The 27721-nt window shown below is 46.4% G+C and overlaps 1 protein-coding gene across 4 annotated transcripts in view; it reads right to left on the reverse strand.

Moving 5' to 3' along the window:
• Positions 1-27721, reverse strand: part of Efr3b (EFR3 homolog B) — a 77832-nt gene that overhangs the window by 27016 nt on the left and 23095 nt on the right. For all 4 annotated transcript variants that reach the window (XM_031355488.1, XM_031355487.1, XM_031355486.1 and 1 more), the window contains exons 2-4: positions 11778-11854; positions 10452-10579; positions 3447-3597 (exon numbers count right to left, since the gene is read on the reverse strand). In XM_031355488.1, the coding sequence (XP_031211348.1) occupies positions 3447-3597; positions 10452-10558 (258 nt within the window). In that variant the 5' untranslated portion in view covers positions 10559-10579; positions 11778-11854. The remainder of the gene's footprint in view (positions 1-3446; positions 3598-10451; positions 10580-11777; positions 11855-27721) is intronic.

A 27721-nucleotide genomic window follows, 5' to 3' on the forward strand; every position in this document is an offset into this window, starting at 1 on the left:
CACCCTTTCAAGTTCAAGGTCCCAGCTCTTTCTCCATAACGCAGGGCGCCAAGCTTGCTGGAGTGGATCACCAGCCCTCATAATGCCTCTCACAGATGTGCAGAAAACTGGGGGCGATTAAGAGCTTGGTAAACAAAGAGGGAGCCTTTTCCAAACAGTGACTCGCACACACAGCTCTCTCAGAGCCTGACAAAGCCTGGCTGCGCTCTGTTGGGCACCAACAAAGTGTCTCCAGGCAAAGAGTTAGCTTGTCCCTCTTCTACAGTCGGCTTGGGCCCTGAGTAACCTTCCATGGTCGAGAACAGACAGTAGAAGGACTCGGGAGCAGAGAGGCAGGACCTCACTTCATTTGCAGCCTTGGGGCTGCCAGCTTTTTGCTGTCTCTATCCCCAGAGGGGAAACGGGAAGTACCTGGGGCCCTCTGAGACCTCCTGTCCTCCAAGCAGCAGGAAGGATCTCACAGCCTTGCTGTTTTGACTTTTATATGGTCTGCTCCCTTCTCCTTATTTATTTATTTATTTATTTGGCTGTTGTTCCATTTTGTCTTGGGATAAGGTCTTTACTATGTAGCCTAGGCTGGCCTCAAACTCAACATTCTCTTCCCTCCATCCACCGAATGCTGTGATGACTATAGGTGTATTCTACCACATCTGGTTTTTCTTTTCTTCTCCTGACAACAAAACCTTATCTCGTTAAAAGGAGTTGGATGCCAGATAAAGAGGAAAGGACCCAGAACCTCTCCTTTCTCGCCCTCCAGGCTCCTTAACCCCCACAAAGCCTCAGTTTTCTGTGAAGACCATGGTGACACTCCTGGGCCAACCATCCCAAGGCAGAGCAAGGTGGGCACCAGGGTCCCAACAAGTCTAACTGATGTGAAGCAGGGCTCTTCTGAGGGTCCTGGCATAGGCGGCTGGCCAGAGTGTCCAGATGAAGGACAATGCTAGGAGAGGCTGCCCCCAAGGGAACCCCAGCCCACCACACTTTCCACTGAACTCACTTAGGGTTGCCAGCCCTGCTGATCTTCATGGTCACAGCACAGCCATCATGTCATTCGGCAGAGGTGACAAATCACTGCGACACAGAATCTGAAGAAATACCTGTCTTAAGCTAGGATTTGCATTGACAAAAAACAAGAGCTGCCAGCCACCTGGCTCTGTGGCTCTGGCCTCCACGGATCCAGGGTGTCTAGTTTATTTTCCATGCAGATGCTCTTTCCCAGACTGTAGTTATCTTAAGACAACTAAAGCAGTATGTGAAGCTGTTGTCGGGGCAACATGACAAAGGGCTTTGCCCTTTGCTGCGGTGTATGTAATTTGTCAAAGGCAGCTGGTGCAAAGGGAGAAGGAAGGGAAGGGCTGTCATGTTGGGTCCTGCAGGGTACTTTCTTCTGTTAGAGCAGCCCTTCCATAGAGCAGGAGAAAAGAAAATTCATGACCTGTGTGATAAAAATTCAGCAGTAGAGTGAACAAGATGGTTCAGTACGTCCAGGGGCTTGCTGCCAGACCTGATGACCCAAATTCAATCCCTAGGACCAGCAAGGTTCAAGAAGAGAACTTTTGTTGAGTTGTCCTCTGTCTTCCCCATGTTCAGTATGGAATGTCAAAGCCCACACAATACACTAACTAGAGCTATAGAATAGTTGCATATAAACTTGAGCTTAAAATAAGGGGAGGGGCTAAGACAAAAGGCAAGAGGTTAAAGAAAGCAGCCAGAACATTTGAGAACATTTAGATAAACACATCGTAGTGGGACTTCTGATCAAGCCTACTATATCTTCTCTCATAAATCATAACATGTCACGGTCCATCTACTTGTACTGTAACCAGCAACAGACACCAGGGGACCTACAGAGACCAGGTTCAACCCACTCGAGACTTTTGGTAGAAACACCAGAGTCCGTGACAAGGCGGGAAAGGATAGAAGTAGACCCATGGCCATTTGCTGCTTCCCCTCGGTCTTCTCACTCCTCTGTGGCCTTCATCCGTGTGTTCTCATCTTCCTCTGAAGGATGTGACCGAGACCAGCTTTCAAAGGGTGCCCCATGGGGAGATGAGTCACAAGTGCCCTTGGCCACCCCTACTCTCCACAGTTCAGTCCTGTTTTCTATTTCTTTGGCCCTCAATGAAAATTATTTATGAGGATAATTCATTAGGGAAAAAAAAATCAGAGGTCATCATTCTAAAGAGCAGAACTTTATTTGTTTGTTTGTTTGTTTGTAGACTTCTTTATGCAGCCACGGCTGGCCTTGAATTCACAGAGGTCAGTCTGCCTTTGCCTCCCGAGTACTAGGATTAAAGATATGCACCACCACACCCGGCCCATGAATTTTATTTTATTTTTGAAAAGACTCATTATATTATGTTGGGGTCCCTCAGCTGCAAGACATCGGAGTTTGCCACTGCAGACTCGACTCATGCCTGCTGTGCGCCTGCTGGCTGGCACGTATACAGCCTGAAGACATCTGCTGTTGACCTCCTCCCCCACTGTGGACTGTGCCTCCAGCCATTCCCCAGAGCTGAGACCTGCGAGAGGCCCTGAGTTTACACCTTTAGCCCTGCAGCTGGGTTTCCCTTTGACATCCTCCTGGACTTTGCTCGGACTCTTCCTGACTCCTCCCGAATCCCTTATGTTATTCAAATGTCGTTATAACCTAGAGATTCAGTTATGCTCTCTTGTATATAAATGCTGAACTCCCAAAGTAAAGGAGAGCCTTGATTGGAAACCCTCAACTTGGCTTCGTGTCCTTTTGTTCTCGAACTCTGTGTTTCAGGTCTCCTTTCTCCTTTCTGTCGAGGCAGAACCCGGTTCATGAAACTGCAGGTCAGTTTCAATATTATATTTAAGTATGTGTGTATATGTGTAGGTCTGTGCACAGGAGTGTCTGAGGAATCCAGAGATGCTGGATCTCCCAAGAGTGAGAGTTCTAGGTGTCTGTGAGTAGCCCAAGACGGGCACTGAGAATCAAACCCAGGTCCTCTGTAAGAGCAGTTCGTGCTTTTAACTGCTGAGCCGTTCCTCCAGTTCCAATAAATATTATTTTAAGGACATATTTTCTTATATGCTTATATAAATATTATATTTACTAAAATTCAAACACCTCTTTGCTCACACAAAGAGAGATAGTGAGACAAGAGGCACATAGCTTAGGGTAGCAGTTCTCAACCTGTGGGTCTCAACCCTCCCGGGGGTTGCATATCAGATATCCTGAATATCAAATATGTACATTATAATTTGTAACAGTAGCAAAATTACAGTTATGAAATAGTAACAAAATAATTTTAGGGTAGGGGTCACCATAACATGAAGAACTGTGTTAAAGGGGTCACAGCGTTGGGAAGGTAGAGAACCACTGGCTTAGTGTGGTCAGACAGCAAGTGAGGGTGGAACAGCCTGACCCAGAGGTCTTCTAACCCATCCCACCCTGCATCCCCAGGCCCACCTCTTACCGAGTTGGTGCCGAGGATCTGCAGGTTCGGCTTCTCCGACTCCAGCAGCTTGGCTACCATTTTAAGGAAGCTTTCCACGAAGAGGTTGATGCTCTGGCAGTGGCAGGCCATGAGCAGCTGGTCCAGCGCCTCCATGGCGATACACACATACCTGAGGACAGAGGCATCATGGCTTTACCTGGTCTTCCTCTTTCCCACAATACACCTGGCTGGGGCAGAATCTGGGGAAGGAGCTATGTCTGTGGGCTATTAGTGTCTGAGCAGCATTTCTAACAAGGGTTCACTGCAGCCCAGGATGGAGAATCAGGATGACGTAGGGCTGTAAGGGGGTCCTTAAAAATGTTAAGGCTCCCCAGTCAAGTTTATGTGCTATATACACAACAAAGGAGGAACTCAAGGATCAGTTCTCCTTTATCAATACAGACCAAGTCTATTTTTAAACATAAGACATGTATTTATAAACTCTTGACTTTAGGGGGTCTTAAAAAAAAGTTTGGGTCAATAAAAAGATTGCCTGGCCCCATACCAGCCCTAACTGTACTTCTTGTGGCAGCTGTCCAGCTATAGAAACTGTGTAGTCAACTACTTTGTACATCTATACATAAATTAGCAGAATCCTTGGTGTTCTGGTTTTTTTTTTTTAACTTTTATTTATTTATTTATTTATTTTTAAAGATTTATTTTATGTATGTGAGTGTTTGCCTGTGTGCATGTTTGCACCATGTGTGTAGTCTTGAAGGGTAGGCAAGGACATTGGATCCCTATGGAAGCTCAGTCACGAAAGATTGTGAACATCCCTATGGGCGACAGAGATCAAACTGGGGTTCTTTGGAAGAACACTCACTGTTTTTACCTATTAAGTCATTTATCCAGCTCCTAAATCTGTTTTTAAAAACAACAACCAGACACCCTTGCATTAACTTCTGTATAAAATAGCCACAAACAAAACAAAACAAAACAAAACAAAACAAAACAAACAAAAAAAAAACCCCTTGGGCTGGAGAGTTGGCTCGTAAGTTAAGAGCACTGACTGCTTTTCCAGAGGTCCTAAGTTCAATTCCCAGCAACCACACGGTGGCTCACAACCATCTGTAAAGTGATCTGATGCCCTCTTCTGATGTGGACAGAGCATTCATATAAAATACATGAATAAATAAATCTTTTTTTTAAAAAACCTTAGCCAGGCTGTGGTGGCGCACACCTTTAATCCCAGCACTTGGGAGGCAGAGGCAGGTGGATTTCTGAGTTTGAGGCCAGCCTGGTCTGCAGAGTGAGTTCCAGGACAGCCAGGGCTACACAGAGAAACCCTGTCTCGAAAAACCAAATAAATAAATACATAAATAAAATAAAATAAAATTTTAAAAAACCTCTATAGTTTGGAATCTTTTCTACTTTTATAAAATTTATTTCTTTAATCTCTCTGAGCTGAGCCAGCTACTATTAAATCCTTGGATTTTACTGAAGTCAATTATTATCAAGGATTACTAAGGAAACGTTGATCTCTGCATATTCAAAAATAGATCATGTCATCCTTTTATCTATAATATGCTTATGTTTCTTCTTGAGGGGCTAGGGTGGAACCCAGGGCTTCGCGCACGCTCGTTAAGCACACTGTCACTGAGCTATAGTGCCAGCTCTCTCTGGTGGCTGTGGAACACAAAGGCAGCACTGACTCTCAGGATGGATTTGATGAGTGGGAGCCCAGGCCTGGCATCACTCACTCCTATAGAGGACAGACACGCCTGACTCTCCACAACCTTGTCCTCCACAGACCGGCAGCAAGGACACCTTCTAGATAGAGCCGTGGCATTCCACAGAGTTCAAGTCAGCCAAGCTGGAAAAGAAAATTGACTGGGATCCCTGCCAGAGAGGACAGGCCAGAGGGGGACAGGTCTTCCATGTAGGGACACCTGGGCACAGTCAGGCCACCAAACATGGTAATAAAATAAGGTTAGGCAAAGAGAAATTCCATTTTAATATGGGCCATGTCAACATTTTCCTACCGAGGTCGTACATGTAATAGAGTTGAAATGAAATAAATAAAGGAGGTGGCTGGGGCTAGGCAAGAGGAGAAATCAGAAGGCCTCCCAAACCCTGGAACTCTTTTCTGGAAGTGGGGGCAGGGAGGAGAAATCTAGAATATTAGAATATCCTGATAAGAAAAAAAAAAAAAAAAAAAAAAAAAAAAAAAAAAAAAAGCAAGCAAACAAAACAAACAGAAAACACCAAACTATTCTTTACTAGAAAAAAAAAAAAGACTATTGACCAAGACTAGGGATTTTGGTAAAAGGTGAAGATCACAGTAGGATTGACATGGAAATGGAAAGAAATAAAGGATTGTGCTTAGTTCCCTGAGCATGCACCCCTGGTGCTCCATTTCTGACTCCAGTGCTGAGTGTCATGGTATGAATTATGAACTTGAATTCAGATCCAAGTGATGAGCTTAGTGTTTGCCCTGTGTTTTCACCAGCTCCCCTATGTATCCTGCCCATTAGACCTCGCTCTTAGACAGAACAGGGGACTTTGGGGATGCTGACCGTCAACAGAATTCTTATGACAAGGTTACCATCATCAGGGATCGGATCTGAGTTCTGCAAGGAGTCTAAGGTAATAGTGAGTCTGAGAGTCCAAACTGGCGTGCTTAGAGCAGAGTGGGTGAGGATGGAGCTGGGTCCTGAGGGGGAGTAATACAGGCTGCTGCTGTGGCAAATATCAGCTCCAAACATACCACACGAGCTTCCCAAAGATGAAGAGGACAGAATGCAAGTGAACTGGAGCAGACCAGGAATTGTGAGCAGCAGGGGGCGGGGGGGAGGACACTGGGCAGCTGAAAGAACTCAGGCGCAGTTATGTGAATGACAACCACAGAACAAAATACCCAGGGTGCCTGGTTCCAAGGAGCCAGGTGAGAAGTCCCTCTGTGGAGTCCCTGAACTGGCTGGCTCTGTTTGTATACCTTGTTCCAGTTCAGAAGTAGCCAGAGAAACCAGGAGAGGCCTGCAGTGCCAGGGGAAGAGTGAGAGGAGTTGTCTGGGGGTTCCACCAAGTAGGAGCGGAAATATAGACCTGGAATCAGGGACCTGGATCATCCCTCAAAGGGCAGCCAGAACCCTGGACAAAGGGCCTCTTATTCTGGGCATTCTGAGTATATTTGGTCAGCCCATTCCTGAACTGAACTTTCTGAGTTTTTAAGAGCCCAGGAGCAGGAAGAAGTTTTGGCCACAGCTAAGGAAGAGCAGCTGACCCTCTCTATCTAGCAGGTGTCTGCAGTCAATCTACCCTCCCACTAACTTCAGGCTCTTCTAGGGAACAATGCTGGGTTAGCTTGGGCCAGGGTCCTCAGGTTGGAGCAGCCCACCCTTCTCGTCTCCATCCTTACTGCTCAATCCTGGGCTGGAGCAGAACTCCAGGCACGGGGGACCCCTGATACTGTCTAACATGATCTCCTGCACACAGTGGTCCATGCTCAGTGCTCCTTGTGGACTGGTGTCTGTCTCAGCACTGTCATTCCCTCCCCTGCTGCCCAGTGCTCAGAGGTGTTGGGCTGATCTGAAGGGAAGCATAGACATGCTGCGGTTCTCTGCACATTACCACCCATTCCAGCCAAGGCTTTGAAATTCCCCCATCCTTTCCTTGCTCACAGCTGGCATCCTTGTGGGGACGAACACTCATGAATCAGGACCCCCAGAAGGCTGTGGCAAAGTGGCAATGCAGGAAGGCAGTGCTCATGAGAGAGTGGCTCTGCCACAGGGACCTATATCCAATGTTCACATCGATAGGACCAAACCCATAGAGACACCGGCATCAGGCTAGGAAGACACAGCTCCTCTCACCATGTGATGTGAAAAGGTTGCTCTCCCAGAGCCTCCATCCAGGACAAGGAAGAGGCCAGCCATGTTGGGCAGGGAGAGAAGATGATCCAAATGCTTATGATCAAAGCCCTCCCTAGGGCTTTAAATACCTAGATGCTGCAAGGGCTATTTTTAACAGGATGATGCCAATTCTGAATCGTCATTCCACAGGCAGAGGGAGGATTCCAAGGGACCCTGTCGGCTATGGACATTTTTAATCACAAGAAACATCACTGCAGAGAACGAGGGCAGATTTGGTATTAAATGTTTAATGCTATTGCTGGCACATTAGTGTTTGGTTCAGTCAAGGATAAAGCCATTTTTACTTGCCTGAATATGCTTTACAGTACGTCAAGGCTCTTTATATAACCGCTGTGCACAAAGCATTCATGCTCCTCCTCTTAATGAGTGGCAACCTAATTTTACTGTACAGAGAATGATCATGGAAACGGATCAATTTGCATTTGTTTTCACATCAGAGGCAGCCCGGTTTAAGAGTTGCCAGATCTGGGGTAAAGCGCATCCCTAGGATATACAAAGCCACTATGTGACCCTAACCCTTTCCCCCCACCCCAACATTACTGACGGTCCTTGATTTCCCAACGTTAGGACTGTTCAGCCAGTCTGCCTGTTTTGGCTCTATAGTAGGTGTGGTGAGTGTGGAGGACATGGGGGCGGTAGACCCTGGAAGTTGAGGTGCCTGGAGGAGACTCTAAAGGCACATCTGGTCTTCGAATTGAAGAACACGTCTAACGGCATTAGCCCCAAACAGTGGGAAGACAAGTTCCTGTTGTCATCTGATCTAACAGACTGAAAGGCAGAACCAAGAGAAAGGCAGGGACAGGGCTGGGGATGTAGCTCCATCGGCCTAGCACATCTGAAGCCCTGGGTTTGGTCTCCAGAACCATAAATTCCTTGTATGGTGGAGCATCCCTGCAACCCCAGCACAGGAGAGGTGAGAGTAGAGGAGGGTTTACAAGTTTAAGCTCACTCTTGGCTGTAGTGAGCCGGGAGCCAGTCTTAATATTTATTTATTTATTATATGTAAGTATACTGTAGCTGTCTTCAGACACTCCAGAAGAAGGCATCAGATCCCATTATGGATGGTTGTGAGCCACCATGTGGTTGCTGGGATTTGAACTCAGGACCTTTGGAAGAGCAGTCAGTGCTCGTAACCACTGAGTCATCTCTCCAGTCTGGAAGCCAGCCTTGGATATATGAGGTCCTGTCCCCCTTCTCACCACCACCCCCAATAAAAGAGGGGAAAATGAAGAAAAAAGCAGAAGAGAGTGGAGAATGGAAAGACTCCGGTCCAGTAGGAGCCACAGGATTAGGAATGATGGCGGTGGTCTATCCCGTACTCAGCCCTCAGCCCCATTCTAACACTACCTGTGCCTCTTAGAGTTAGAGACCTATTTAGCCTATGTATGGACTGTGTCATGATGGCAGGGCAGCAGCAAGCACAATGTGCACTGAGGTCCACTCTTGCATTGTGGAAATAACACGTGCTCAATAGTCAGTGTTTGGGGTACAGAGATAACACAATGAAACACACACAAATAACCCGCCCCGCCCGCAACTGTGCCAGTCACTGAATGAAGCTCTGAACACGTTGGCATTTGGACTTTATTTCCAGCCCCTGAGATTTGTTGTTGTTTTTTTTTTTAAGTTGGTCTTAAATACTTTGTATGTGGCTATTATAGTTTAAATTTTTGTATTTTTAATATCATTTAGATAGGGATCCTTATAAACACCACTTCTATTGTGTAATATCATCTTATCAAATGGTACAAATCATAACCTACTGGATTTTTCTCTTGCTAGACACTTAAGCTGCTTCTAGTGTTTCATTGTTATAAGAAGCACTACACACTAGGCATGGTGCCCCACGTTGTGTGCCAGTACCTGTGAGGTGAGGGCAAGAGGATCAAGAGTTCAAGGCCGTCCTCAACCACACAGGTTCACAGGTTTGAAGGCAGCCCAGGCCAGGCAACCCGAGACTGTCTCAAAAAAGCAAAACCAAACCAACAAATAGAAAACACTGCACAAAAATAATCTCTGCAGACAAGGTAGAACATTAAGGGGTTCCTGGGAAGCGATGGACAGAAGGGACAAGGTGCAGATGTGGTTTTAAAGATCTAGACACATATTTCATGACCTGGAAAATTTCAACCAATTTGTTCTTTTTCCAGGAAAGTATGAAAATGCCTCTGTTCTCACTGCCATTTCCTGGTTAATACTTGAATATTTACTTTTAGAGAAAAGTCAATGTGATAGGATGGTCCAGTGGTTTGGGTGTGGCCTGAAAGTCTGGTGAATGCCATATGGGTGACCCTGGCTCTCAGAGTGGACCCTTTGTAACCCTTTCCCCAGCTGCCTCTCTCCTGACTCCTCTAGACTATTTATCCAATATTATTAGCATGTGACCTTGAAATTTTGCCTTATTTGTTATGATGATAGTTATCTTTGATGTTCAGTTTTAAAATTCTGATGGTTTCTCTTTCGACAGCAAGATATTTAAAATTTTAAAGCAAATATTTGTCTCATTTTTGAGATGGGACCTCGCCTTTCCCAGGCTAGCCTTGCTATTATAATGCTGAGGATGACCTCAAACTTTTGATTTTCCGCCTCCACCTCCTGGTGCTAGGATCACAGGCATGCTCCATTGTGATGGTTTATGGGGCTTTATAGACTCAACCCAAAGGTCCAATGCTGGACCTTCTACCAACTGTGCCAAATTCTCGGCCTCTCTGAATTTTTAGTGGACCAACTACTCCAACCTTGCCTTCTCAGAATGCAGATGGCTCCATTTCACTTTTTCAGTCAGTAAGGGGAGAGAATAACTACACATTCTGGTATGACTGGCTGTATAAATTCTTCTGCATGGACACAGGGCAACCCAATAGATGCCAAATGGCTATTCCTATGGGACCAGCATGCCCCTTCCCAATCTCCACAGAACAATCTGAGTTTGCCTGCCTCAGGAGGACCATGTGAACCCTGCCCTGTGTGGTCTCAATCTCATTTTTCTCAGTTTATTGAATAACATACCCAACCCATACTTTTTTTTTCTTGAAATGTTATTACACTGTCTTACCCTAAAAATATAATGCAATTTCTGAAAAGCCATCTTGTCCTTCCCTATGTGACTTACCCATATCGATGGCGACCCACATCTCGGATAAGCCTCTCTGAGAGGTAGGCACCAATTCGATCCAGCTTTTCTGGAGCGGAGAGGGCATAGAAGGTCAGTTTCTCCATGTTGGTCTTCACCAGACCATCCTGTAGAAGACAGACAGCTCAAAATCACCATGGCTCCGCTCTAATGGGAAGGCTCAAGTCTGGAACAAATATCAGTTCAACTGGTCCCTCCAAATCTGGCTTTGGAGACTATGGTTTAACTACTGTACCTGGGCTGGGTGGGTTACACAGTTACCAAGCTCACTGTCCCTAGTCTAATCACAACAGCAAGCTCTAGGTTCCTTGAGAAACTTTCAAAAACCATAGTGGTGAGTGACAGAGAAAGGTTCCAAAAGTAGTCAACTTCTGGCCTCCACACATGCATGCGCAGGCAAATGTAGCTGCACACAGGCACACACACACATACACCACAAACACATAAATACAGCAATAGGTTTTTACGCATGTGTGTATGTATGTGTGTATATGCATTCATGCATATACATGTGTGGGTGTAGAAACATACACGGGTAATTAAAAGTAATTTAGAGGGGGCTAGAGAGATGGCTCAGCGGTTAAGAGCACTGACTGCTCTTCCAGAGGTCCTGAGTTCAATTCCCAGCAACCACATGGTGGCTCACAACCATCTGTAATGGGATCCGATGCCCTCTTCTGGTGTGTCCGAAGACAGTGACGGTGTACTCATATACATAAAATAAATAAGTCTTTTTAAAAAAGTAATTCAGAATTAAGATATATATGGATAATTACCACCAAGACATACAGAAGGCGACTCTATAGCTTCTAGGAAATTCTCCAGAGGATAATAGAAATGGGATCCTCCAGCTGCTCATCCGGAAGAGGTCAGTCATTCTCAAATAGCAAGGCAAATGCATCAAATTCTGACATCGTCAGACCTTGATGCATAACACAGTGTGACACAGAGTGACAGCTTGGAAGCCAAGAAGCCAGGCCTCCTGAGCAATGCACAGCCAGACACCTGACAGATGCTAGGGAGAGCCAGAGCCAAATGCTAGGTAGGGCACGTTTTTTCACTAAACGGCAGGAAAACGTTTCCGTCAGGAGGGTGAGCGACTGAGACAGAAGTGAGAAAGATGTGTCAGCTTGATAGCACCAGCCCAGCACATTCTTAACAGCCTACTGCACATCCAGCCTTCAGAGGGGTCAAATGTCAGAAGGGCCAAATGACAGAGCCTCACACTATTCCCAGGGACAGGAAGAGTCAATGCCCAAAGCCCGAACCCAGTCAGCAGCCCACGCAGCCCTTACTGTGACCCACCTCAGGATCTTCAGGGAAGATATTGTCCACCAGCCTCTTGTACCTGGGACGAAGGGCACCGCAGCAGCCACACACACCTAGAATGGGAGAAAGCAGACCTAGGTGTAAAGAAAGCTTTGCTACCAGGCTGCAAAGACCAGGGATCCAGGGCCTATGAGGAAAGAAACTCCTTGAAGGGCCAGGGCCTTGTTCCTCCCAGGGTAGAGGTCTCCTGATGATTCCCACGTGCCAAGACATTGGCCTAGTTTAGGGATTGGGCATTCAGGGGAAGAAGCCAGGCCTCAGAAGGACACTTGGAGGGTAAGACCTCATGGGTGGGGAGCTCATGTAGAGACCAGGCACTGCCACCACCTCCTCCTCCCCCATGAATTTCTGAGAGCAGACTATAAAACCTCCTCTTGTAGCCCATGAGCAATGGTTCTCACCCTTCCTAATGTTGTGACCCTCTAATACAGTTCCTCGTGTTGTGGTGACCCCACAACCATAAAATTATTTTCACTGCTACTTCATAACTGCAATTTTGTTACTGTTATGAATCATGATGTAAATTTGTAGGATATCTGGTGTGTGACCCTTATGAGAGAGGATCATTTGACCCCTAAAGGGGCCATGACCTACAGAGTGAGAGCCGCTGGTCTAGAATGTCCTGGGAAGATGAAGGCCACGTTCAGGGTGACTGTGCTCTGTCTGCCCTCACTGGCTCTCAAATCCCAATTTCCTGAGCCTCAGTTTCCTTTCCTGTGTCACTCCCACTTCAGAATGGTCCCGAAGCTTGATCCACGAACAGGATCATTGACTAGGAACAGGAAGTGCTTCTTTAAGGTCCTTGTCTGCAGCTTTTTTAGCTGCATTGGAGAGCTGGGCTTGTTCCCCGGCCCAGCCCTTTCCCGGTCCAAGGGCTTTTGCCAGTCAGAGCGGGAATGGAAAAACTAAGAACAATGTAGCAGGGTTTTACAAAGCTACATTTATTTCATCAAGAAGCCCCACATGACTCTGTTCAGGATCCCCGAGGCTGGGAAATGATGCTGTTTGGAAATCAACAATAAAAGTGTTTTGTTTTTGTTTTTTTTTTTTAAAAACAAAACAAAACAAAAAAACCCTCCAGGTCCAGTATTAGAAACTTAATGGGTCAAGGAAATAGAAACTTCTGGAAACCGTCCTCTTTAGCCTTCTTCCCGGGCAGGACCTTCCTCTGCCCCATCCCAGCTCCTTTGTGCTGGGAGAGTGGGGGTTGGGCAGAAAGTGGACAGGAGGAGCTTTCACAGAGGAGGCAGTCAGAGCCTGGGAAAGTCCATCTTGAAGAGAAAACTAAGTGCCCCTCCATCCGCCAATCATAGATGAGTTCTGTTTGTACACGCCCTCCTCTTGAAATGCAAATGTTCACTGGGAAGGTAAGGGTCACTGAGAAAAGAAAGAACTGTTTTAGTTGGAATTCTGTCACTCACACAAAGAACTGGCCCAAAAATGGGGCCAGTGGAGAAGCAGTGAGGGGCTTGGGCTGGGAGTCTGTGGGACCAAGCCAAGAGGAGGAGGCAGCCCTGGCTTTAGCCCCAAGGCTGATCTGGGTATATGGGATCAATATGGGCCTGAGAAAGTGCAGGGCAGCCAGGGTTTGGGAAGGCACCTCCGACTGGTACCTTCTGGTACCAGGGACTGGTTTGTGAGTCCCACCCCTGCCCCACAAGGAAGACTCTTGGCCCTCAGCTCCCACTACCCCAGGCTCTTCTGGCCACCAGGTACTTCCTGGATTTGTCCTGGCTTCCCCTGGCTCCCCCAAGCTGCTTTCTGTGAGGCACCCAGGATTATTTCTTATGATCGAATATCTCCCAAAGAGACATGTCTTCTCTCTTGGCTCTCAAAGCCCAGGGTTTAAGGCTATAGGCTACACTGTCATCACTCTGTCTCAGTTTTTTGGAAAGTTTCTCCAGGTACCCAGGTAGGACATGTTAAATCCCTGGAACAACTCCATGGGGTGAATGGGCACTAAATTTATTCCTACTTTACAAATAAGGAATCTGAGATGTGAAGAGGTTAAATGATCTGCCTAGAGATGTATAGAGATAATGTATGGGCAACCAGGATTTGGTCCCTCAAAAATCTAGCTTCAGAGACCATGGCTTAACCACTGTACTAGGGCTGGGTGGGTCACATAGTTACCAAGCCAGGAAAACTCAAAGCGCATGTGGGAATGGAGGGTGCAAAGAGGTAGTACCCCAATCCGGAGAGTGTACATGAGCGTGGAGTGGAGCCCAAGATGCTGCTTATCTGCCCATCACTGGGCAGTACTGATGTTCCCGTTATTGGACATTCTTGGAGTCTGTAAAGTGGCAGAGCATGGTGGTTAAGTGATTTAGACTCGAGGCCTGGGTCGAAACTCCAGCTCTTCTGGTTTCTTATTGTTTGACCTTAAGTAACTAATTTAAACCAAACCCACAATTCTTCATAGATATATGGTAATGGTTCCCACTTAGGGGACCCCCAAGAGGCACTCCTAGAGGAAAAGACACAAAGACCAGGCAAGGCCAGAGATTGAGGACCGCTATGCGCAGGCTACAGGGAACTTTGAGAGTTTCCTGAGTAATAGGTGAGAGTAAAGACCCACTTTGATGTGACATGCAGGATGGCAAGGGGGTGTCTGGCAGGGTAAGACATGCAAGACGGTGGGGAGGGGCAGGGATAGATCTGAGCTGAGTGACTTGTCAAGACAGAGCAGGGAGGGCAGATTTAGCAAGGCATGGGCACCTCATAGAAGCAAGAGGATATAGTAAGAGTGTGGGTTTTTTTATCTTATACAAGCAAAAACCCCAAACACAGATCTGGAGAAAACAGAGGTGGCTGGTAGGTGGCATCAGGAATGGGCTACACACAGAAAGGCTAGGGCTGAAGTCCTGGGCTGGGAGCGGGGGTGGGGGGGCACTTGCCTGAGGGGGGCACTGAAGCTTCACCACAGTACTGCAGGAGGTGGTCCTGCTGCTGGGGGCGGGGAGAAACAAAGGACCGAACCTGTCATCTCCACCAGATTTCCATAAAGCATGTCACCTTGATTCCCTTCCTTATGTCTTGGCCTCCTTCCCCAGGCCCCCCAAACCCAGACACCGGAGCCTTGTTTGGTCAATCTCATTAACAACCCTGAAAACTAAAGTCTCATCTAAAGAGATCTAATTAAGCAATTCAAAAGCTGTTGGTCTCTAAGAAGGCGTCTTCTCCAATGTGCATGTTTTTGTTTTGTTTTGTTTTGTTTTAAAGACTGAGAGGCAAGGAATGATCGCATACTGTAGAACCTTCTAGACAGCTAGGTGTTAGGGTGTTTCTGTGAAGAAACCAGCTCGCAGGTGTCTGAGACCCATTCTGTCCAATTGGGTGCTAAAGTTTTGTTTGTTTTTAAACCTTTTTGGGGGTTTAAAATAAGGTAGGAATGCGAAAGGAATAACCTGGTTTAAGAGGGAGGAAAAGCCCAGTCAAAGTTTTGTCCGTTGTAAGTAGTTCACCATATGGATAACTATAGAGCTGGGTAGCTCAGTGCAGCCCAGCAGAGGAGTCATCAGGACACAGCCCGTGGCTGGATGCATCAGCATCTTATTATCCGATTCCTTTTAGAAGGCAAATAATCATAATCAGAAGTTAGAGAGATTTTTCTGGAATCTCAGCCATAGAGCAGAAAGCCATACTTCCTGGGCAATCCAGAGGTAAAGCAAAGTGCTGGGGATTCTGGGCTACGTCTTGACCTCTGGAAACCAAAGCAGGTACAGGAAGTGCCTGGAAAGCCTGCGCTAAGTTTTCTACCAGACTCAGAGCAGGTGAAGTTAAAGAAGACATAACCCTGCCAGGAATGTAGGGGGTGGGGGTGGGGGACGACAAAGAAAGCATTAAAAAGCAGCTGAAAAGAATCATCAGAAGGAGAGTTCAAGGCCTGTCTATTTTCCTTTAATCTTGCTCCCAAGGGCATTGATTCAGAATGTTTGCACACAGAAGCAGGTGGAGATGAACTCTCAGCCACTTGCCTATAATGTACCTTTTAATTCTGATCCATTTTATTTCTGCGAGAGAATTGCTCCCCACCAGGGCCATCTCTTACTCTCTGGAGACTGTATCTGACAGCTGCAGTCTCTATTCACCAGAGCTAACTTTCTAAAAGATGCTCTTTGGTCACTAAAATCTCAATCACCTAAAAAAAATTTTTATACCTATTTTAAGGACAATGACAGAAAAATGGCCTGGCCAACTTCCTGTTATATCACTAGAAATCAAAAAATCAAATGATTAACAAAAAGTTAACAGAATATCCAGTTAATAAGGCTTCATTCAGTAGCATTCAACAACTTGAAAACTAAACATGGCCAGACTTGCCCTGGTCCCCTCATTCCTCCTCCCCTAGGACTCCTCAGGCCGGATGCAAGGACATGTACATAGACAGTTCCCCTGACAGAACCCTCTTCCCACCTATGGTATGTGGTGGGGATAGGTAGCCAGAGGTCAGGGTACACCTACAGGCCATTTCATCAGATGACCCTTTCCTGTTGAGGAGGGTCTGGTGTGCAGCCACGGGGAGCTCACAGGCCCAGCTCAAGCTGTTCTGGATCTGATGGCGAGCAGCCCAGGGTTGCTGGCAACATCATCTGGTCTCAGTGCTGGCATTGCCAGCCTTGCCAACTTCTGCCCACTGCAGCCTTTTCTCCTGCCTGCCCCCACCCTGTGTTCCTGACCAATCTGTCCCTTTGGCCAGAACCGCCTGAGACAAGTGGAAGATGAAAACAATATCCCAATACTAAACATTGCAAACTTTTCAAAATCTAGGCCATCCCTGGTGACACCTTCTTCCCCGCCCATATGACCTGCAGGTCCTCCAAGACACAAGACAGTCAGTCTCCTTTGGATCTCTTGTCTTCTTGCCTCACTGTCTCTGGCTCCCTTAGGCTCATCTTTAATCTCTCAGAAACCCCAGGGCACACCAACTGCTTTGGGTTAAACACTAGGCCAAGTATTTTTAAGTATTTCACAGAGTCTGTTATGACCTGGGAAGATAGAGAGGCAGGATCTGAGAGTTACGCCTAAGATCTTGCAGCATATGTATGACTCTGCCAGCAGGCTCCCTAATTCTCTCATTACTATAACTGGAATGCATCTTCAACCACTCCCAGGCTCATTTTGTACTGTTCTCTGAAGCTAGGTTTCAACTTGGATGCTTGGCTCTCTCCTGTCTGTCCAGCCATTGGCCAGTCGTCTTCTTTCCATCCATTTCTGATGGAGTGTTAAATTTAGTTTACTTCCCACTTGAAGAGTTATGTGGCTCCATGTCTGCATCAAAAATCTCAACACTTAGCACTTGACCAGGGAAGCCTATCCAAGGGGGTGTGTGGGGGGAGGGGTATGTCACTCTGATCTTCAGCTGTCCTCCACTGAATTAAGACACTTCTTTAATTCTCTACCTCAGAAGGATCAGGCCTATGGCAGACAGCAGACTTCCTATCATACCAGGAAGTCCTAAAAGGGACAGAGGGTGGAACATGCAGCAGATGAGGTGACAGGGATTCTGGGTGGTGATCAGCAGCAATAGGCACCCTGACTCAGGGCCTGGCACAGGCTGGACCTCCATCCCTAAGGCCTCTGCCAGCAGTCATCTCTTCCTCTCTGCCAGCTGAAGTCTGCATACCGCAGACTTTGCACTGAGTCTCTCAGGCAGAGTTCAGGCTGTTATTTCAGTGATTCATTTTTTTTCCTCTCAAGAAACTGTAAATTGTCCAGGTCTTGTGTCCTGCAACCTTGACCTCTGTACAGTATCCTGAGCCCGGGGGGGGGGGGGGGGGGGGGGGGGGTCCGGAGGCGCACTGACACCAGTGTGCCTCCACCTGCCTTTGATCAGCATGAGACCCAAGGAAGTTCTCTCCTCTTGGCTCTCATTTTCTGTCTTAAAAACATCAGCTCCATCATCCCCATTCACACACACACACAAAGCCTTTTTACTTAAAATAGCCCATATTTATTTTCTTCTCTAATTTCCCTGTAAAAACAAGGGCTAGACTTGGTTGTCCCTACCAAAGTAAATGGAATTTAAAAAACAACAAAACAATTCACAATAAAGTCTAACTCAGGGCTAATGGCACAGACGGCCCTTTTAGATGAATTGGAGGAAATAGGACAAAGTTCAGAGAGAAAGGCGGGTCACACCCATGTAGTACGTCCTGCTAGGACCCAGCTGTGTTCAATGGACAGTACTTAAACTCCGGCAGATGTACAGTGCTTGCTGGACTGTGTGGCCAGGAGAAGGAAGATAAATATAAACACAGGCTGCCACCAAGGATCTTGTCCTTCAGTTGGGTTAGAGAAGAACCCTCCATCCCTCACAGTCGCTGGTGTGTCCCAGTGAGTCCAAGGGGGTCTGTCAAGCTGAACATATCAGAGTTGGATAAACCCAGAAAAGCACCTAAAGAGGCAAGACTTGAACTGGCTCTTCAGAGGCAGAGAACACCTGACCAAGGAGGAGAAACCAACCAAGTTCCCTATCCACAGTCTCCTGGTCCCTTGTTTCTCTTTTAAAAAGACATCAGGCCAGCCTGGTCTACAGGGTGAGCTCCAGGACAGCCAGGGCTATACAGAGAAACCCTGTCTCGAAAAACCAAAAAAAAAAAAAAAAAAAAAAAAAAAAAAAAAAAAAAAGACATCATGCTCTCAGAGATAAATTTATAAAGTAAAATACTGTAATCACATTGTTCAGGGATCATGGTGGACATTGTGGAGCATTTGTTCTCTGTTTCCATGTTTTCAAATGTTTAAAATACATACATGAGGGGCTGGCGAGATGGCTCAGCGGGTAAGAGCACTGACTGCTCTTCCAAAGATCCCGAGTTCGGATCCCAGCAACCACATGGTGGCTCACAACCACCCGTAATGAGATCTGATGCCCTCTTCTGATACATCTGAAGACAGCTACAGTGAGTTACGCTGGAGCAGCGAGCAGAGCAGCAACCCGGGGCCAGAGAAAGGGGGGCCAGCAGAGGTCCTGAGTTCAATTCCCAGCAGCTCACGGCCATCTGTACAGCTACAGTGTACTCATTCACATAAAATACATAAAAAGTAAATCTATAAAAAAAATACACACATGAAATTTAGGTACCACAGGGCACAGTCAAAGCTTACTTTCATCTTGTGTCAGAAATGCCCTCACCTTCTCACTACATATTCTTTTCCCAGAACTTTAATGGCTGTTTATTATTCAGTCTTTTGACCAGATGCCGATTTATTTAATCATGCCTTCTTGTTCCTGATTTCTCATTGCTCAGAGCGAGGCAGCCATTTGCCCTGGGTAATTTAAGCCAGGGAGCCACACAGGCGCAACCTGGGTCTGCTCAGTTGGTGATTAGGACATTGATGGCACCGTGTGGCTGTAAGACAGTGTACGATGGGGCGGGGGGTGCCGGGGGTGGGGGGGAGGAAGGGGCACAATGGCAGGTGCCAGCATCTGTCTCTCACTCTGGAAAATTCGAGATGGAGAAGCATTAAGAGAGGATTCAGGTAAAAATGGACCTGGGAAGGAGTCAGGAACTGGCTACTAGACAGTCCCCACTGAAAAGAGAATTCTGCGGCAGCTGAACTCTCTCCGGGGAGGCAGACGATCCTGGAGCTGGCATCAGCAGGCTGACCTTTCACTTCACGCGCCAGAGCCTCCAAGATGCTTACCGCTTTCCAGCCAATCTCTCTGGGCTAATCTGATTGCCACCTTAATTGAGAACAGGAGTTTGAAAAGGAACGTGTCTGATTGATTTAGTGTCCGGACTTCAATTCTTTACTACCTGTGTGGGCTTTCCCAAAGGGTTTTAGGACCACGTTCCAAATAGATAACGAATAAAACCAAACAGAATCTCTTCCGACTGGCTGACTCCTGGGACCACAGACACTAGGAAATATTATCTCACCATGTCCAGGGGCCTGATAGCTTGGTTTTGGAACCCCAGTCCCAGCTCTGACAAGATGTATAGACTGAGGCAAGGTCTCTAAGCCATGTGTGCCTTGGTCTATGCAGTAGTGAAAGGAGACTGAGGAATCTGTTTCTTGGGGCTTTAACAGAGACTATCCTGAAACAAGCAAAGCCTTTAACTGTTTCTGCCACAAGATAAACACCAGTTTACCACAGCCTTCATCGCTAGCACCACCACCACATCACCAACCATGTGGCACTGTGACAACGGATTATTATTTAGATTTGTCTTTATCTATGTGTATGAGTGTTTTACCTGTATGTACACATGTGTATCTAGTGCTTGCAGAGGCCAGAATCCCAAGATCTGGAGTTACAGAAGGTTATGAGGCCACTGTGTGGATGCTGGGAACCAAACCTGGGTCCTCTGTAAAAACAAGTGCCCTTAGTCACTGTCACCGCCACCATCAGCAGCAGAATTTCTAGCCTAGGCTGGCCTCAAACTTCCCAATGTAGTTAAGGATGGCTTTGAATTTCTGGTCCTCTTCCTTCCACCTCTTAAACACTTGGATTATAGGCACACACTATCCTAGGCAAGGCTGTGCAGTACTGAATGGGGGAGCCATGGATATAAATACCCAAGGCCCCAAGCAAGCTATCAACTTGGTTACACCCCCCAGTTTCAAGTGCTAGGAGACATTGTCTGCATCCAGCCATCGCAGGACCAACCTCCCTCTTGCGGATAGGGTCAAAATCAAGTTCATGTTCCCAAGTCCTGTAACCAATGTCTGTCCTCCTTCTCGGGTGTTTGTGTGTTAACCAGGGAAGGATGTAAAGAGGGAAGCCGCTGTTGTCCCGTGATCTAAACTAAGGCACACCTATGATAAATGTGCTGCTGTCTTGACTGAGTTGACTACTGGCTGATCGCCCACTCCTTTGTTCCCTTGTCATTCTAAGTTCTGAGCCAGAGTCCAGGAGGGGACCTGACTCAAAAGCTGACTCAAGGACCCCGAAACCAGATGACCTGGATAAGGTTCAATCACCAACGTTAACGTCCCTGTTTAACCCCTTGTGTCAAAATACGATTGGTCAATGCAACAGCCCACCCTGCTCCCCCTTGCTTTGTGTTCCCGTCCTATCAAAACGTATAATCTCAGCCGGGTGGTGGTGGCGCACGCCTTTAATCCCAGCACTTGGGAAGCAGAGGCAGGCAGATTTCTGAGTTCAAGGCCAGCCTGGTCTACAGACTGAGTTCTAGGACAGCCAGGGCTACACAGAGAAACCCTGTCTCAAAAAAAAAAAAAAAAAAAAAAAAAAAAAAAAAAAAAAAAGAAAGAAAGAAAGAAAGAAAAGAAAAAGAATGTATAAACTCTCTTCAGGGACTCAGTTCAGATCCTGAACTGGCCGTCTTCCTGTTCGAGCAGAAAATAAAGCTTTCATTTTTAGGCTTCTGTCTCTGAAGTGAGTTTTCTCGGCTTCCATCCAGAGCCCAACACAAGTAATTATTATTATTATTTCTAGGGCTGGGGAGAAGTCACAGGCAGTAGGGTGCTTGCCACACACTGATTTTGGATCCCCTGCAACAACTTAAAAGCTGAGGGTTGTAGCCTATGTCTGTAACCTTAAGAGTAGAAGGAGCAGAAATAGGCAGATCCCTGGAGCTTGCTGCCCCACTAGTACAGCCAACTGGTGGACTCCAGGTTCAGTGAGAGAACCAGTTCTGAGGCCCTGTCTTAGAATAAACCCATTAGCAACCTCTGACCTCCACCTGCACGTGCGAACACAGTTTCTTTCCCAGCTTGGAAGATGTCAGGATAGAGGCAAATGAAATAGCAGAACATAACCAGCCACTATAGATCTCTATCTTTAGTTCTATTTATTTATTTGTAAATTTGTATTTATTTAGCCAGGCAGTGGTGGCCCATGTCTTTAATCCCAGCACCTGGGAGGCAGAAACAGATGGATCTCTGAGTTCGAGGCCAGCCTGGTCTATAGAATGAGTTCCTGGCAGGACAGCCAGAGCTACACAGAGAAACCCTGTCAACAACAACACCACCACCAACACGATGTATTTTTTCTATGTGTATGAATATTTTGCTTGCATGTATGTATGTGTACCAAAAGTGTGTCTGGTGCTTAAGGAGGTCAGAAGAGGGCATGAAATCCCTTGAAACTGAAGTTAGGATCACTGTGAGCTACCATGTGGGTACTGGGAACCAAACCCGGGTCCTCTGAAAGAGCAGCAAGTACTCTTAGCTACTGAGCCATCTCTCTAGCCTCTCTATAGTTTACACTTGGAGTGTGTCTTAATTAAAGTTACTGTGATGAAACACCAAGACCAGAAAGCAAGTTGGGACGGAAAGGGTTTAACTGGCTTACACTTTCATATCACTCACTGTTTACCATCAAAAGAAGTCAGGACAGGAACTCAAACAGGGCAGGAACCTGGAGGCAGGAGCTGATGCAGAGGCCATGGAGGGGAGCCGCTTGCTGGCTTGCTACTTAGGGTTTGTTCAGCCTGCTTTCTTATAGAACCCAGGGCTGGCACTACCCACAAAGGGCTGGGCCCTCCCCCATCAATCACTAATTAAGAGAATGCCCTACAGGCTTGCCTACAACCTGCTCTATTTTCTTAATTGAAGTTCTCTTCTCTCAGATGACTTCAACCTGTGTCAAGGTTGACACAGGTTGCGAAGCCACATAGCTGTTAAGAAAGCCTATCCCAGACCTAGAGGACACCCAGCCCCTCTCAGACGTCCAAGGGCAAAGCTCTGTGGGGAAACACCAGTGGAAGGCGGTGACCATGTCCAGCAGCCGCCCCCACCACTGGTGTGTTCTGTTCTTGTCTGTGGCTTGTCTGTGGTGGACACTCTGCTTTTTTTTTTTTTTTGAGACAGGGTTTCTCTGTGTAGCCCTGGCTGTCCTGGAACTCACTCTGTAGACCAGGCTGGCCTTGAACTCAGAAATCTGCCTGCCTCTGCCTCCCAAGTGTTGGGATTAAAGGCGTGCGCCACCACTGCCCAGCCACACTCTGCTTTCTTTCAGTGAATCTTTACAGTTTCTGAGGTTGGTAAAATTATCTTTGTATTCCAGATGGTGGCAAAGTCGGGCTCTCCTCCAATATGCTGACTTGTAGAAATGAAAGATTTGAAGTCTCTCTTGCAAATATCTCATATTGTTGCTAGGTAAAAAATAGAAATATGAATATATTCACAAGGAGTATGAAATGCATAGGTTCGTACACAATAAATGTTGTGCACACAGACACGAGGTTGCTGAGGAGACAGAAGCTGAGGTGGGAAAGTGTCAGGGTAGAGCAATTTTGAAAGTTACTTAAGAGAAGAATTCTACTGTATTGTGAGAAAAAGGCAGCATTCAATGTAGAGAGATTAGAAGAAAACCACATTTTCTGAATGTTCTTATTTTTTATTCTGTGTGTACATGTGTGTCCGTGTCCCCACACGTATGCAGGTGTGCATGAGTACAGGTGTCCATAGAGGCCAGGAGAGGGAATCAGGTGTTTGAGAGCTGGAGTTACAGGCTGTGTGAGCTACCCACTGTAAGTGCTGGGAACTGAACCTGACTCCTCTGCAAGAGAAGTATGCACGTTTAAGCACTGAGCCATCTCTGCAGCCCCTAACTGTATATTATCCTATGTGCTTAACTAGAGCATTTTGCATTAAAAACCAAGTCCCACGAGATTGCTATTGCCACTCTTGAGATGAGAAAACCAAAGCCCAAGAGGGTTAATTCATTGGCTCAAGATCCCACAAGCAAGGAGTTGGGTGTATATGGATGTGGGTGTGTGGGTAAGGGCAGGGGAGATGCGGATAGCTCTCAAACATCAGAGCAATTGTACATATAAAGATCCAAAGGGAGAAAGTGTGTTTAAGTAGAAAAGGCCAAGTTCTGAGATGCAATGTTTTTTTAAAAAGTTGCCTGCAAGGCCAGTGAGATGGTTCAGTGGGTAAAGGCGCTCGTCATCGGGCCTCATGACCTGTTTGATTCCCATAACCCACACGGTGGAAGAACCAATTCTCACCAGTTGTCCTCTGATAACACTGCATTTTTGTGGTATGCTTCCACCCATCCACAGACTCCCATACACAATAAATAGATGTACAAAGTAAAACAAGCTGGGTGTGGTGGTTCAGGTCTTTGATCCCAGCACTCAGGAGGCAGAGGCAGAGGCAGAGGCAGAGGCAGAGGCAGAGGGATCTCTGTGAGTTTGAGGCCAGCCCAAGTCTACAGAGTGAGTTCCAGATAGCCAGGGCTACACAGAAAAGCCCTGCCTTGAATGCCCTCCCCCAAAAGTAAAACAAAATGTCAAGCTATCAATAATTGACAAAACTGAAATCAGCTTTGTGGACAGGACCAATGCCCTCCATTCAGTATGTATTGATACTGAACCATAGTGTCACATCATGGGACTTTCCTATGTGTTTCTTTGCAACTACTTGGTAAACTGTATTTCTAAATAATTTTTTTTAATTTAATGTAATAAAGGTAAAGATGTTTCCACTGGCAGAGATGGGAGACTGGTTATATAGATAGATGCCTCATGCACAAACATGGGCCCACAACACACCACACCTGCCTTCCCCTCTGAGTGACAGCCAGCCTTGTACTAGGTTAGCCACGTGTTGGGGGAGGAAGATGATTTGCTAATATACCAAGGGCACCATGGTTCCCGCAGTGACAGGGGTGACTTGGGGGTATGAGGCAGTAACAAGACACAGGAATGGCCTTTGTGCCTCCCCCCGCCTCACCCCAGTGACTATTAGATCCAAGCAGAAACAAAACATGGTGATGGACGCTCACTGATGCTCTCTCTGGGAAAGTGCCCTGTGTTAGAGGTTCCTCGAGGGCACGAGCTCCCTCAGCTGGGTAGCTTTCAGGGGAGGCAGAAGACAGGCCCAGCCTTGAAGGGTATGGGCCTAGTAGTGAAGAGGAGAAAGGGGTTATCCAGTCAAGAAAGGCTGCTGTGCAAAGGGTCACACGGGCAAGTGTCTCGGAAATCCTTGCAGACTCACAGTCCTAAGGTCTCGACGTAGAGTGAACACTCACTAAAATGTCTGAAATCTTAAATGATATTCATAGAAGGCCATTTCTGAAAAATGATCTTCAAACCAGGCATGGTGATGCAATTTAGTCCCACTAAACTGGAGACAGAGGCAGGGGGATACTGAATTTAAGACTGCCTAGGCCATGTAGTGAGGAGTTGATAGGTTATATTGTAAGAACCTGTCTTTCAGAGAGAAAGGAAGGAAGGAAGGGAGGAATTAAGGAAAGAATAACTTTCTTGAAGGTTTTTCACTACATATAAGAATGGTGTACAGGCTGGAGAGGTGGCTCAGAGGGTAAGAGTCCCAATTGCTCCTGCAGAGGACCCAGGTTCAATTTCTCGAACCCACATGTTGGTCTACAGACATCTCTAACTCCAGTTCCAGGGCATCATATACTCTTATCTGGCCTTTGCAGGCATCAGGCACTTAGTACACATACATACATACATGCAGGCAGGCAAAACACTCACATGAATTAAATAAATAGACAGACAGATAAATGTTCATGCCTTTTATCTCAGCACTCAGGAGGCAGACGTAAACAGATCTCCAAGTCTATGGCCAGCCAGCCAAAGCTGCATAGTAAGACCTTGTCTAAAACAAAAGTAAAAAACAACAATCTAAGAATGGTGCACTACATTGCAAATGGTGCGCTACATGCACTGGAATTCACCAAACCAGGATGGATCCATGTGCCATCAGCTGCACCACTCATCCCCTCTGTTAGCTTCCTTATCTGTAGGAGGTGCTCAGAGCAGCTCCCACAATTCAGTTCCAGACGTGGGCTACATGCATCCCAATTCATACACATTTTCCCTGTTGTCACGGTAGCATTTTGAATGGGTGCTTCAGACTCCAGGGAGACCCACAAGAATTAATGCATCTTCCCCAAAGTCTTTGACATTTATCTTGTTTACATTTCCAAGCAATGGTGAAAAAAATAATGTTGAGAAGAACGTATGTGTGTTACAGCTGTTCTCATTTTTCTAGATCATTCTCTGAGGTTGGATTTTCAGAGTCCACAGACTCAAGCTTCTGAATTGGGTTTTCAGGAGCAGGACAGGTCCCCACTGTTAGCAGGACAGGGTCTGGAGGCAGGAGTTGCTTCGCTTGCTGGGCTAAGGAGGGAGCAGAGGGTGGTAGCCTCAAGCCTGAGGGATGCCGAAAGTAGTGACTCGTGGGCTTGCAGAAGAGAAACCTGGCTGGCTGGATTTGAAGTGTAGAGCCAATAGTAGGAAGATTGTTACAGATAGGAGCCAGAGCCTGGGTGGAGGGCTAGAACAGGATAGAGAGCCCAGAGGGCCAAACTGCAGACAGCACAGAGAGGGAAAACAAAACCTTAGGGCTACTGAGAAAAAATGGTTGACTCTCCATTTCCAAAGGCGTGTTAGCCATACTGGTCCTGAGAGCTGAGAACTTGTCCCAGCCCTGAGGAATGTGTGTGTGTGTGTGTGTGTGTGTGTGTGTGTGTGTGTGTGTGTGTGTGTATTATAACCAGCAGGTTAAAATTTTCCAACTTATTGTATTTATTTCTATTGTGCATGTGAGCGGGCACACACATGGAGGTCAGAGAACAGCGGTGAAAGTCAATTCTCTCCTTCACCATGTGACCCCCAGGAGCTGAACTAAAGTCTCCAAGCTTTGCATACCTAGCAAGTGCCTTTACTCACTGGGCCATCTCGACAGCCCAGAAAGACAATATTGATGCTCTCATATCAATAGAGTGGAAACTACCTAGTAATCTTCAGGGAGAACAACGGAGAGCGGCTTCCAGCATCAGTAATCTATTCTGCAGGTTCCTGCTAAACATAGGCACAGGACATATTTCACCGTGATGTCTGCCAACAAAAGGCATTCCCAGTGAAACTTGGCCAGATGGTTTGAATAAATAATTTAAGTGCAAACTGACTGGCATCATTTTGAAGACAAGGGGACACCTTGGGGAAATTCCTAGGGGTGGGGATGTTTACTGAGAAAGGACTGTAAACAACAGTCCCTGTCTGTCTACAGTTTCTCCTTCTGAAGTTTGGTGTCCAAGGCCCATCTTGGTGCAAAGAAATCAAATGGAAAACTTCAGAAACAAAAACTCCTAAGTTCTAAATTGCATGCTATTCTGAGCAGCACAGTGAGATCTCATGGAGTCTCAGTTCACCCAGGTAAGAAAATGAATGTCCTCTGAGCCCAGCGTATCCAAGCTGTATACACTATGATCCAGACACTCCATGGTAGACATCTGGTCATCAGACTGACTGCTACAATATCACAATGCTTGTGGTCCACTAAACCTTATTTTATTTGAAAATGGGCCCATAGTGAAGGTAGTGATGCTGGCAACTTACACAATATGTGATTATTGTAACTTTAATTTTTTTCAAATCCTATTTTTAATGATGGTTCTTAACGCTTTAACCTCCCTCATAGCCCACCGATTATTGTTGTTTTAGTTTCTTGTTGTCATTAATCTCTCACTAAATTTATAAGTGTATAAATTACTGTGCATAATTTATAAACTGAGCTTACTGTGTTATAAAACTAAACATCTTATAGGAATAAGACACAGGCTATTTAAATTTCAGTACCATCTATAGATTCAGATATCCCGTAGGGGTAGGGCTTGGGATAAGGAGGAATATTAGACTTTCTCTTTGCTGTGGTAAAACACCTGACAAAAACTACCTAGGGAAGAGATGAATTTTTTTTATTTGATTTTATTATTTATTTTGGTTCATGGTTTCAGAGGGGCCAGCCCATAGCCCTTGGCTCTGTGGATTCTGGGCTTACGATAAAGTAGAACATTATGGCAGCAGGAAAATATAGCAGTCTCTTACTTCTCAGCAGCCTTGAAGCGAGAGAGAGAAAGAGAGAGAGAGAGAGAGAGAGAGAGAGGGAAAGAGAGAGGGGGAGAGAGAGAGAGAGAGGGAGAGAGGAGCGTGGGACAATGAGAAACTTCCTCCAACTAGACCCAA

Source organism: Mastomys coucha, unplaced genomic scaffold (assembly GCF_008632895.1).
Source record: "Mastomys coucha isolate ucsf_1 unplaced genomic scaffold, UCSF_Mcou_1 pScaffold6, whole genome shotgun sequence".
Classification (NCBI taxonomy): domain Eukaryota; kingdom Metazoa; phylum Chordata; class Mammalia; order Rodentia; family Muridae; genus Mastomys; species Mastomys coucha.